The sequence below is a fragment of the Rhinoraja longicauda genome, chromosome 2 (genome assembly GCF_053455715.1).
Source record: "Rhinoraja longicauda isolate Sanriku21f chromosome 2, sRhiLon1.1, whole genome shotgun sequence".
In the NCBI taxonomy this organism is placed as follows: Eukaryota; Metazoa; Chordata; class Chondrichthyes; order Rajiformes; family Arhynchobatidae; genus Rhinoraja; species Rhinoraja longicauda.
In genome coordinates, this window is record NC_135954.1 from 90,974,566 (window position 1) to 90,988,200 (window position 13,635).

The following is a 13,635-nucleotide window of genomic DNA, read 5'->3' on the forward strand; positions in this document are numbered from 1 at the left end:
CAATAAATTCCACAGATTCACCACCCTCTGGCTGAAGAAATTCCTCCTCATCTCTTTTCTAAAGGTACGTCCTTTTATCCTGAGGCTGTGCCTTCTGGTCCTAGACTCTCCCACTAGTGGAAACATCCTCGCCACATCCACTCTATCCAGTTTTCCAGTTATTATTTGTAGGTGGCACAATATATTACATGATGTGGATTATTGACTTGGATGAAGGGATTAAAAGTACCATTAGCAAATTTGCAGATGATACAAAGCTGGGTGGCAGTGTGAACTTTGAGGAAAATGCTATGAGGTTGCAGGGTGACTTGGACAGGTTGTGTGAGTGGGCGGATGCATGGCAGATGCATTTTAATGTGGATAAGTGTGAGGTTATCCACTTTGGTGGTAAGAATAGGAAGGCAGATTATTATCTGAATGGTGTCAAGTTAGGAAAAGGGGAAGTACAACGAGATCTGGGTGTCCTAGTGCATTATTCACTGAAAGGAAGCATGCAGGTACAGCAGGCAGTGAAGAAAGCCAATGGAATGTTGGCCTTCATAACAAGAGGAGTTGAGTATAGGAGCAAAGAGGTCCTTCTGCAGTTGTACAGGGCCCTAGTGAGACCGCACCTGGAGTACTGTGTGCAGTTTTGGTCTCCAAATTTGAGGAAGGATATTCTTGCTATTGAGGGCGTGCAGCGTAGGTTCACTAGGTTAATTCCCGGAATGGCGAGACTGTCGTATGTTGAAAGACTGGAGCGACTAGGCTTGTATAAACTGGAATTTAGAAGGATGAGGGGGGATCTTATCGAAACATATAAGATTATTAAGGGGTTGGACACGTTAGAGGCAGGAAACATGTTACCAATGTTGGGGGAGTCCAGAACCAGGGGCCACAGTTTAAGAATAAGGGGTAGGCCGTTTAGAATGGAGATTCTCCGGCCTCAGAAGGCAGTGGAGGCCAAGTCTCTGAATGCATTCAAGAGAGAGCTAGATAGAGCTCTTAAGGATAGCGGAGTCAGGGGGTGCGGGGAGAAGGCAGGAACGGGGTACTGATTGAGAATGATCAGCCGTGATCACATTGAATGGTGGTGCTGGCTCGAATGGCATACTCCTGCACCTATTGTCTATTGTCTATTGAATGGGAAGATGTGCCATTGTTAAGATGGAAAACGTGCAGAAAAGATGTACACGTATATTGCCATGATTTGATGGACCAGGTTGCAGGGAGAGGCTGGGCAGGCTAGAACTTTATTCCTTGGAACGCAGAAGAATGGGGGGGGGGGGTGATCTCGTAGAGGTGTATAAGATTATGAGGGGCATAGATAGGGTGAATGTACAGGTCTAAACTTCAAAACAGGCCCTCCACCGATCTTCCGGCAACTGGTGGTCCGACTCCTCTTTTAAGCTGGACAAAATTCCGATGGCACACTTGAAATCCCCCCCTGGATGTCCTCACGAATATGCAGCGGCCACTCTCGACCTCAGCGGGACTTCCACACCGATCGGCGGGTCCACTTTGCTCCCTGCGGCTGGGGCTCCGGCACTCCGACCCAGCCAGAGCAGGCGGATCCGCGTCCATTGCCAACTTCCTAGCCCGGCTTTGCGGGCTGGTATCTATCTCCACTCCCCCACCACCACCCAACGAGGCCATGACTTTGGTCGGTCCGACAAAGTGGATAACCCGGCAAGGCTCCGGAACTGTGCCCGAAAACCGGCGGTGGACCTGAACCTGTATTAGCTTCAGGATCCGAGCGGTTGCTAGCCGTTGATCTAACACACACAGAGGACGTATATCATGGGTAGGTAGGCAAGATGATTGGGGGGAGGGGGGGGCTACATGTACATTACAACTGTCCCATCCGGTGAAATGCTTTGAATCGCTCTCTAGCGCATTGCCACTGACTGTAAACAGTGCAAACATCCAGCCAGGAGGCTGCGGCTGTTACAACATTAAGGGCAACTTGGTCAAGCCATTCACACCCTGAACATCCTTAGTCCAACAAGCAAGAGGTTCTCCTCTGGGACTGGGTGAAGAACCTTGCATAGCATTTTAGTTTACGTTGAACTGAGCTCGTGAACAGTTCAAACGCTAACTAAACTATGAACTATGAGCTGTCTTGATTGCACTAAGCACCTGAATTTTTTTTGCATTAGTGGGGTTTTTAGTTCCGTTTCTCAGTGCATCATGTTATCCATGAGTAAGTACTGTGTTTCCAGACCTATTCTGCAGCAGAAAATAAGAATTTCATTGAAGATAAACACAAAAGGCTGGAGTTTTGTACCTTGTTCGACCTGGAAAATTAACTCTGCTGGTAACTCTGTGCGCTGGTCCCAAAAGAGGATTGTTTATTATCCAATACAATTGCCCTGTTCTTTTTAGTTTAGTTTAGTTTAGTTTAGTTTAGAGATACAGTGCAGTAACAGGACCTTCGGCCCGCCGAGTCCACGCCGACACACATGAGGAACAATTTACAATTTTGCCAAGGGGGAACGTACAAACTCTGGCCAGACAGTTCCCGTAGTCAGGATCGAACCCGGGTCTCTGATGCTATAAGGCAGCAATTCTACCGCTGCGCCAGCGTGCCACTCTTAAATCTCTTTTCTACCTGTTAATCTAGCACCAGTTCCAGTTGTTCTCATAATATTATAAAGCTGGGTGTGCTATTCTGCACACTTTGCTCCACCTATTGTACTTGAGTTTGCCTTGATTGTATTTAAGTACAGGACTCTCTCATTTTGATTGAATAGCATGCAAAACAAAGCTTTTCACTGTAACTCAGTACAGTTGACAGCAATTAACCTAAACCTAGGCAAAAAGAACTGCAGATGCTGGTTTACAAACAAAACGGACACAAAGTGCTGGAGTAACTCAGCGGGTCGGTCAGGCAGCATCTCTGGAGTGCATGAATAGGTGACGTTTCAGCCCCAGACCCTTCTGAGAAACTAAACCTAAATCAGTTTGTTTCTTCACAGGTGCTGCCGGACTTACTGAGTGTTTGGCAAAACACAAAAAGTGTCGGGGGGGGGGGGGGGGGGGGGGGGCGAGGGACGACTCAGCAGGTCGGGCAGCATCTGTGGGGGTAATGGATAGACGATATTTGGGGCTGGGACCATTCTTCAGACTTAGAGTCATAGAGTCATATAGCACAGGCCCTTCTGTCCAACTTGCCCATGCCAGCCAAGATGCCCCATCTACGCTAGTCCCACCTGCCTGCATTTAGTCCATATACCTCTAAACCTGTCCTATCCATGTACTTGTCCAAATGTCTTTTAAATGTTGTTTTATACCTATCTCAACTCTCATCTGGCAGCTCGTTCCGCATGTGAAAAGGTTGCCCCTCAAGGTTCCTATAGAATCTTTCCTGTTTTAAACATATCCTCTAGTTCTTGAGTCCCCTGCCCTGGGTAAAAGACTGTGCGTTGAAGACGGGTCTCAATCCGAAACATCACCTATCCGAGTTCTCCAGAGATGCTGCCTGACCCGCTGAGTTACTCCAGCACTTTGTGTCCATCTTCGGTGTAAACCAGCATCTGCAGTTCCTTCCTACACAATTATCCATAAAACACTTACCGGCTGATGAAGAATTAGACAGAGTGCAAGGTGCAGAAAGATGTGTGCGATGTATTCCGGCAGCGACTGGGGTGAAGACATTGCTCCTGAAGTATTTTGCAGCACGCCTGTAAGGTCAGAGCCCCCTTGCTCGGTGCAACTAGTGGGCGTTCTGTGCGGCTGATCAGCAGCAGAGGAAGGTGCAGAGAAAGAGGGACGTCCTGTTGTCCGGGAGTCTTCTCTCCAAGGTCTTTCCTCTCCCCCTCCACCTTTCCTCACCTCCCCCCGAGTCAGAGACGTGAAGAGTCGCTCTGGTGTCGAGACACCGACTGCCGGCCGGTTTATAACACAACCTTTCCCCAACGACAGCAGTGACGCCCTCCCCGCTCGGTGCACTGACGCGCTGGGCTGGACCAGCCTTGACTGGACGCAGGTTTCACTTGGTATTCCTTGCCGGGTGTCCCCTGGAAGGGAAGAGGGGGGGGGGGGGTTCCCTGCCTCAAGCACAGGTGGGAGGGAGAGGGAGTGGATGAGAAGGGAAGGAGGGGAGGGAAGGGAAGGGAAGGCAGAGAGAGGAGGGGAGGGAAGGGGGAAGAGGGAAGGGAGAGGAGAGACAGAGGAAGGGAAGGTGAGGGAAAGGGGAGAGAGAGACAGGGAGAGAGAGGGATAAGGAGGTTGGAGGGGAGAGAGGGGATGAGTGGGAGGGGAAGAGAGGGGAAGGGAGGGGAGAGAGGGGAGGGATGGAGAGGAAAGAGAAATGGATAGGGAGGGAGGAGTGGGAGGGGAGAGTGGGGATGAGTAGGAGGGGGAAAGAGGGAGGAAGGGAGGCGGAGAGGGTGAAGAAAGGACAGAAGGGAGGGGAGCACAAATAGAGAGAGGGTCCGGACCATCTCAAAACTGGCTCACGTAACCAACCCTGAACTGGCATCTCGGCTAGATGGACGAGTATTCAATTATCATATGAACCAACGGTGAAATTCTTACGTGCAGCAGCTTAACAAGCCTGTACACTAGTTAATATATGAGAAACTGGAATTTAATAAATTAATAACCACATTACTAGTGCAGATAAGAACAGCCCAAAGTCCTTTCTGCACTGAGTCTGTGTAGGTTCATGGTTGAGGTTAGTGTTGTGTGGTGTTCATGAGTCTGATGATTGTTGGGAAGAAGCTGTTCCTGAACCTGGAGGTCACAGTTTTCAGGCTTCTATATTTAGTCACTGAAAGGGAGCATGCAGGTACAGCAGGCAGTGAAGAAAGCCAATGGAATGTTGGCCTTCATAACAAGAGGAGTTGAGTGTAGGAGCAAAGAGGTCCTTCTGCAGTTGTACAGGGCCCTAGTGAGACCGCACCTGGAGTACTGTGTGCAGTTTTGGTCTCCAAATTTGAGGAATGGTATTCTTACTATTGAGGGCATGCAGCGTAGGTTTACTAGGTTAATTCCTGGAATGGCGGGACTGTCATATGTTGAAAGACTGGAGCGACTAGGCTTGTATACACTGGAATTTAGGATGAGCGGAGATCTTATCGAAACGTATACGGTTATTAAGGGTTAGAGGCAGGAAACATGTTCCCAATGTTGGGGGAGTCCAGAACAAGGGGCCACAGTTTAAGAATAAGGGGTAGGCCACAGAGAGTTGTGAATCTGTGGAATTCTCTGCCTCAGAAGGCAGTGGAGGCCAATTCTCTGAATGCATTCAAGAGATAGCTAGATAGAGCTCTTAAGGATAGCGGAGTCAGGGGGTATGGGGAAAAGGCAGGAATGGGGTACTGATTGAGAATGATCAGCCATGATCACATTGAATTGCGGTGCTGGCTCGAAGGGCCGAATGGCCTCCTTCTGCACCTATTGTCTATTGTCTATTGTCTATTGTCTATACCTTCCCGATAGTAGCAGCGACATGAGAGTGTGGCCAGGGTGGTGTGGGTCTCTGATGATGCTGGCAGCCTTTTTGAGGCAGCGATCCCTTCGATGGTGGGGAGGTCAGTACCCGTGATGGACCGGGCAGTGTTCACCACTCTCTGTAATCTCCTTCGCTAGCAGACAGAACTATATTGCGGTACATTTGTCAATAATAAATCAATACAAACCTCAAAATAATTATGGTCACTACACCAAACAAGTCGGAAATATAGACACAAGAAACTAGATGCAGGTTTACAAATAAAACATAAAGTGTTGGAATAACTCAGCAGGTCAGACAACATCTCTGGAGGACATGGCTAAGCTACATTTTGGTTCAGGACCCTTCTTCAGACTGATTGTAGAAGAGGGGAGAAAGCTGGAAAAGAGGCGGCAGTAGGACAAAGCCTGGCAGGTATAGGTGGATACATGTTGGACAGGACAGAGATGAAAAGACAAAAGATAAAAGAGGCAAGAACACAAGGAGTGAAGAGTTTGGTTTAATTTAGAGATACAATGTGGAAACAGAACATTTAGCCCACCAAGTTCACACTGACCAATGACACTACACTAGTTACAATCTACACACTAGCGACAATTTACAGAAGCCAATTAACCCATAAACCTGCATGTCTTTGGAATGTGGGGGGAAGTTGGAGCACCCGGAGGAAACCCACACTGTCACAGGGAGAACAGACAAACTCCGTACTGACAGCACCCACAGTCAGGATCAAACCCGGGTCTCTGGTGCTGTGAGGTAGCAGAGAGGCAGAGTTTTCAAGTCCAAAGACTTCAAACTCCACTGCCAGAGTCCATGTGGAGTCTATTGTAAATATTTAGGGGCGGTACTGTGGCGCAGCGGTAGATTTGCTGCCTGTCACACGCAAACTCCACACAGACAGCACCTGTAGATCGAACCTGGGTCTCTGGCGCTGTAAGGCAGCAACTCTACCGCTGTGCCGCCCTTCTTATAATCTGCTTGCTCTCAAGTTCCAGTTCCGATGAAGGGTCTTTGAGCTGAAACATTAACTCTGTTTCTCCACCAGTGCAACCTAGTCTGCTAAGGATCTCCGGCGCCTTGTGCTTTAGGGATTTAACGTAAGGCAATATATAAATACAAGTCATTGCATCTAAGTCTACATCTGGAGTTGTGTAGGAGCCTTTGTCAATCCATCAAAGAGGTATGAACCTTTGACAAGGTCTGACGATAAATATCCAATCTATTCTGCTGAATTATTTGTCTCTTCGTGGGATTTGCTTCACGTCTGCTTTATTCACACCGATCTCTGCAAGACATTTATCTTCACTATGTAAATAAAACCGCCGCGTAAAAGCGGTGCCTGGACAGAGTCTGACATCGAAATCAGATCAAAACATTTTGTCGAGCAGTCTTGTAAAATGTGTGGGCTTTTAATGGCTCTCGTGTTCACAGAAGCAGGAGTAATTGTAAATGCTTTCCAAACTTGCTCACCTTTCACAGAGTACAGCTAAACACTTGTGACATGCTTTCAGCTGCTGGAATTTTTTAAGTTGGCTAATTAATCGAGCGGAAGCAAGGTCACTTTTGGTTTTTTTTGTTTGTTTATTTTACATTAGAGATACAGCGTAGAAACAGGCCCTTTGGGGCCCTTTGCCGACCAGCGATCCCCATACACTAACACTATCCTGCACATACTAGGGACAAATTATTTTTACCAAAGCTAATTAATCTACAACTCGTACGTCTTTGGACTGCGGGAGGAAACCGGAGCACCCGGGGCGAACCAACGCGGTCACAGGGAGAACGTACAAACTCCATACAGACAGAACCCATAGACCGGGTCAAACCTGGGTCACTGGCGTTGCTTAACTTTCAGGGAACTATGTACCTGCACTCCCAGATCCCTCTGCTTGATGCACTCCCTACCTGTGACGCCAATCTCAGGGAACTTATGTATTTGCTGCACCCCTAGATCCCTCTGCTCTACAACACTCTCTATCTACCTGTGATGCCACTTTCAATGAACTATGCACCTGCACCCCTAGATCCCTCTGTTCTACAGCATTCCCTATCTACCTGCTACGCCATTTTCAGGGAACTATGTACCTGCACTCCTAGATCCCTCTGCTCTACAACATTCCCTATCTACCTGTGACGGCACTTTCAGGGAACTATGTACCTTCCATCCGAGATCATAAGGTCTATCTGTGACGCCACTTTTAAGGAACTATATACCTGCACTCCTACATCCCTCTGCTGTACAACACACCTGATAGTACCCGCGAAGCCATTTTCAGGGAACTATGTACCTGCACTCCTAGATCCCTCTGCTGTACAACACACCCTATCTACCAGGCACTGTAAAGCAGCAACTCGACTCCTGCATCACCATTTTAACCTAATACAAATAATTTACATGCAGTAAAACTGTGCTGATTTGATTACACTTGGACTTGTAACAATTTTGGCCTGGTAGATTTGACAAACTATTGGCCATCTTTAGTTTAGAGATACAGCATGGAAACAGGCCCTTCGGAGAAAATGTCCACGCCAACTATCGATCGCCCGTTCACACTAGTTCCATGTCATCCCACTTTCTCATTCACTCCTTATACAGTAGAGGGCAATTTACAGAGGCCAATTAGCCTACAAACTCGCATGTCTTTGGGACATGGAAGGAAACGGGAGCACCTGGAGGAAACCCACGCGGTCGCAGGGAGAACATGCAAACTCCAAACACAGACGATGCCCGAGGTCAGGATCGAAGCCGGGCTCAGGGTTGAACCTACGAGGCAGCAGCTCTACCATCGGCGCCACTGTGCCATTTGAAGGGAATGCAGGAAATAGAATGGGACGTGTTTTAAAAGATTGTGAGCACTAGAACAAGTTGAGTGTCAAGGGAGTGCAGGCACTGGGGCAGCATGGTGGTGCAGCAGTAGGGTTGCTGCCTCACTGCGCCACAGACCCCAGTTTGATCCTGACCATGGGTGCAGTCTGACAGAGTTTGTACATGACTGCGTAGGTTTTCTCCGGGTGCTCCAGTTTCCTCCCACACTCCAAAGACTTACAGGTTTGTAGGTTAATTGGCTTCGGTAACAATTTTGAAATTGTCCTTAGTGTGTAGAATAGTGTCAGTGTACGGGGGGGAGGGGGCGTGGACTCGGTGGGCTGAAGGGCCTGTTTCTGCGCTGTCTCTAAAGTCCCAGCCTGCTCAACCTCTCCCTCTGGCTCAGGCTCCCAAATCATGGCAACATCCTCATAAATCATCTCTGCACTCTTTCCAGCTTAACGACGACTTTCCTTCAGCAGGGTGACCAATAGTGAACATATTACTCAATACGACGATGCCCGGAATTTACCATAATATCCTGGGAATCAATGCAATTTCCAATCCTTTTCGAGACACAAGAGACTGCAGATGATGGAATCCTGGGAAGAAAGCAAGTGCTGGAGGAACTCAGGGGGTCAGGCAGCATCTGCGGAGGGAATGGTAGATGATGTTTCAGGTTGGGATATTTCTTCAGACTGATAACTCAACATTCATCTGTCCATTCGTTCCACAGACACTGCCTGACCCGCTGAGTTCCACCAGGACTCTGTTTTCTCCCCTTTTAGTGGGGGTTTTTCTGTAAGCTTACCCTCACGGAACTAAACAAGTCTCTTTACTGGGGCAAGGGAATCTTATTCTCACAAGATATCTTAAGATGGATAAGACCATGAAACATAGGAACAGAATTAGGCCATTCAGCCCATTTGGGTCGGCACTGTCATTCGATCATGGCTGATCTATTTTTCCCTCTCAACTCCATTCACCTGCCTTCTCACCACAATCCTAAACACCCTTAATAATCAAGAACCTATCCCTTTCTGTTTTTAAAATACTCAATGACAGTCTCCACAGGCATCTGTGGCAATGAACTCCACAGATTCACCACCCTTTGGCTAAGGAAACTCCTAATTCTCCATTCTAAAGGTACGTCCTTTTATTCTGAGGCTGTCCCCCTGGTTTCAGACTCTCCAACTACTGGAAACATCCGTTTCCACATCCACTCTATCCAGGCCTTTAACAATTCAGTAAGTTTCATTGAGATCCCCCCTCATCCTTCTAAACTCCAGCGAGTACAGGCCCAGGCTCGGATAGCGACAGATTACATGCTGAATAAAGGACCTTCAGATTCAGACTGCCATATGTTGTATGTGATGCCATGATTGGGAGAGTCAAGAGGAAAGAGTGGTTAATTGTCATATTTACCGAAATGGAACAATGGAAGTTTTACTTGCTGCAGTGTAACAGGTCTGTAAACACAGCACTGAATAGATAGCATTATACGTGAAAGATACATCTTCTGGATGTGCTGGGACGCATCCTCAGTGATATGACGTGAGGTCATCGGGTGTTTTGGGTCTCACAACATCAGACACCCTCGCCCAGGCGACCCAGCCGGGGTTGATCAGGCCCCGACTTGCGTCCCAGTAGCCACCGGCCACGGATCAGCCCTCTTAATCTAAGAGGCTTTCTCTGCGGCTTCGCTTGCGGATTGAATGGCCCTCTTCTTTGCCGGCCCCGTAATGCCCAACTGGCTGAGGACTTTGCAGAGTGAGTGTCCTGCAAGGCCTCCACAGCCCACCTCTGTGGGTTCATAGCATGTCTTCCAGCCTCTGTCCCGGCACATCTCCAAAACACGCAGAGTAAATGCGCAGACTCCTTTACCCAGAGGTGGGGAGTCTAGTATCAGTGCGCCAGTGGATCTAAGGGGGAAAGATTTAATAGGAACCTGAGAGGCAACGTTTTTACACAAAACATGATCATAAGGTCATAAGGAATAGAGGTAGAATTAGGACCAAAGCCTAGGATCCTTCCGCTGCTGGACATGGGGGGCAGGGTGTGGTGGAGACACCTCTCAAAATAAGGGAAGGGATTCCACGCCAGTGGGCTGCATGAGTGGCAAGGGTGGGGATAATTTTGTGTAATTGGTGTAATTAATGTATGTATTGAACGTATGTATAGTCTCCGAGAAAGTCCGATGGAGTTTTGGAAGGAACATGTTTTGAATATATTTATTTCTTGAATAAAGTATTTTTTGATAATATTTTTTTTTTTAAAGAATTAGGCCATTCGGTCCAACAAGTCTACTCCGCCATTCAATCATGGCTGATCCATCTCTCCCTCCTAATCCCATCCTCCTGCCTTCTCCCCACAACTTCTGACACCTGTACTAATCAATGATAGGTGTATGGAGGTAGTTGAGCCAGGTACTATCGCAACATTTACTAACATTTGGTCAGATACATGGACAGGATAGGTTTAGACAATAGACAATAGGTGCAGGAGTAGGCCATTCGGCCCTTCGAGCCAGCACCGCAATTCAATGTGATCATGGCTGATCATTCTCAATCCGTACCCCGTACCTGCCTTCTCCCCATACCCCCTGACTCCGCTATCCTTAAGAGCTCAATCTAGCTCTCTCTTGAATGCATTCAGAGAATTGGCCTCCACTGCCTTCTGAGGCAGAGAATTCCACAGATTCCCAACTCTCTGACTGAAAATGTTTTTCCTCATCTCCGTTCTAAATGGGCTACCCCTTATTCTTAAACTGTGGCCCCTGGTTCTGTACTCCCCCAACATTGGGAACATGTTTCCTGCCTCTAACGTGTCCAACCCCTTAATAATCTTATACGTTTCAATAAGATCCCCTCTCATCCTTCTAAATTCCAGTGCATACAAGCCTAGTCGCTCCAGTCTTTCAACATATGGCAGTCCCGCCATTCCATGAATTAACCTAGTAAACCTACGCTGCACGCCCTCAATAGCAAGAATATCCTTCCTCAAATTTGAAGACCAAAACTGCACACAGTACTCCAGGTGCGGTCTCACTAGGGCCCTGTACAACTGCAGAAGGACCTCTTTTATTATTTGAATGGTGTCAAGTTAGGAAAAGGGGACGTACAACGAGATCTGGGTGTCCTAGTGCATCAGTCACTGAAAGGAAGCATGCAGGTACAGCAGGCAGTGAAGAAAGCCAATTGAATGTTGGCCTTCATAACAAGAGCAGTTGAGTATAGGAGCAAACAGGACCAAATGGCCTGTTACTCTGCTGTCATTATTCCGTGACTTTGTCATCTGCTCTGTGTCTTTCTATCTGCTTATCACCATTTTTATCACCACTCTGTTTTATCACTTTATGCTATAATTCTCAGGCTCCCAACAGTTGAAGCCTCCGCTTACTGTGATGTACTTTTCGGTCTTATCTACGCCTTTCCTTCATTAATACGTACACATTGGCTGGAGTTTAAGGGGAGCAGCAGATAAGAACTCAAGTAGGTGGTGGCCTTATCATAGGCTTCCTTTCTTCGCCTTATTTGAATCTCAATTAAACAGCGAGAAAAAAAAATAGTCCATCTGTTCCTAAACGGCATGTGGAAAGTTCATGGGAGAGATTGTGAGAACACGAATGATAGATGCGACTGGTGGTGCAGCGGTAGAGTGGCTGCTTTACAGCCCCAGAGACCCGTGTTCGATCCTGACTATGGGGGCTGTCTGTACAGAGTTTGGACGTTCTCCCTGTGACCGCGTGGGTTTTCTCTGGGTGCTCTGGTTCCCTCCCGCATTCCAAATATGTGCAGGTTTGGAGGTTACTTGGCTTCTGTAAATTGTCCCAAGTGTGTAGGATAGAACTAGTGTACATATGATCGTTGGTCGGCGTGGACTCAGTGGACCGAAGGGCCTGTTTCCACATTGTATCTCTAAACTAATTAAACTAAACTAAATTAAACTAAATTAAACAAGAATAACAATCTTGTTTAAAAAAAAAAGGATACAAAGTGCTGAAGTGACTCAGTGGGTCAGGCAGCATCTGTGGAAAACATGGATAGGTGACGTTTCGGTGGGGCACTTCCTCAGACTGATTGTAGAGGCTCGACCCAAAGCATCACCTATCAGTGTTTTCCAGAGATGCTGCTTGACCCATTGAGTTACTCCAGCACTTTGTGTCTATCTTCAAGTTATTCTAACACTTGGTACCCTATTTTATAAACTAGCATCTGCAGTTCCTTGTTTCTGTATAAAGCTCTTCATTTCCCCCACCCTTTCCTCCCCCCTCTCTCTCTTTTCTGTGCCCCGTCTGGATATGCACCCATTTCTCCCTTTCCCCTTCCCCACCGTCCTTTTCCACTTCGTATCACATTTGTATAGTTTACAACCCAGCTGAATTCTCGAATTTTAAATAACAACCCTCCCTTCCCCCAGGAATGCTCACCCATTTCTACCGTTTATCCTGATCCTCTTTCCCTTCCACCCCCATCATCCTCTTCCACAAATAACCCACCCTTCTGTCTTTACATTTTACGCCTCTTCTTTCCTTATCTTCTTATCTCACAACCTTTTGGCTTTTTACCTCTGGCCTTTGTCCAACCATCTGCCAATCAACACCCTCCCCTCACCATTATCCACTTGTCTGGCTTTGTCCTGCCCCCACCTCTCTTCCAGCTTTCTCCCCCCTACTACATTCAGTCTGAAGAAGGGTCCTGACCCAAAAGGTCGCCTATCCATGTTGTCCAGAGACACTGCCTGGCCTGCTGAGGTACTCCAGTACTTTGTGTCTTTTTTTGCAAACCAGCACCTACAGTTTCTTGTGTCGAAAGCTCTTTCTGGATTGGGTAAATCTCCGGTTACTGAAGTTACTCAAAGCCAATATTGTGTCGGCTTTGTTCCAATCTGGTTAAGTTATTCAAAAATTCATGTTCATAAGTTCTAGGAGCAGAATGAGGCCATTTAGCCCATCAAATCTATTTCTCCATTCAATCATGGCTGATCTATCTTTCCCTCTCAACCCCATTCTCCTGCCTCTCCCCATAACCCCTGACACCCGAACTAATCAAGTATCTGTCAATCTCCGCCTTTAAAATATCCAACGACTCGGCCTCCACAGCCGTCTATGGTAATGAGTTCCACAGGTTCACCACCCTCTGACTAAAGATATTCCTCTTTTTTCTAAAGGTGCATCCTTTTATTCTGAGGCTAAGGCCTCTGGTCCCAGATTCTCCCCACATTCACTCTATCCAGGCCTGTTCAATTGTTCAATTAGGTGCTGGATAGTGAGAGGCTTGGAGATACCAGAAAGCAGGGAGACAGAATCCAGGCTCTCATAGATACAGCCATTGAGTCATACAGCATGGAAACAGGCCCTGCAGCCCAATTTGCCCATGCCGACCAAGATACT

The 13,635-nt window shown here is 47.4% G+C and overlaps 1 protein-coding gene across 1 annotated transcript in view; it reads right to left on the minus strand.

The window, feature by feature from the left end:
• Positions 1-3,803, minus strand: part of LOC144610463 (vasoactive intestinal polypeptide receptor-like) — a 36,880-nt gene extending 33,077 nt beyond the window's left edge. The window contains exon 1 of the mRNA XM_078429194.1: positions 3,556-3,803. Within this exon, the coding sequence (XP_078285320.1) occupies positions 3,556-3,636 (81 nt within the window). The 5' untranslated portion in view covers positions 3,637-3,803. The remainder of the gene's footprint in view (positions 1-3,555) is intronic.
• Positions 3,804-13,635: the final 9,832 nt, after the last annotated feature.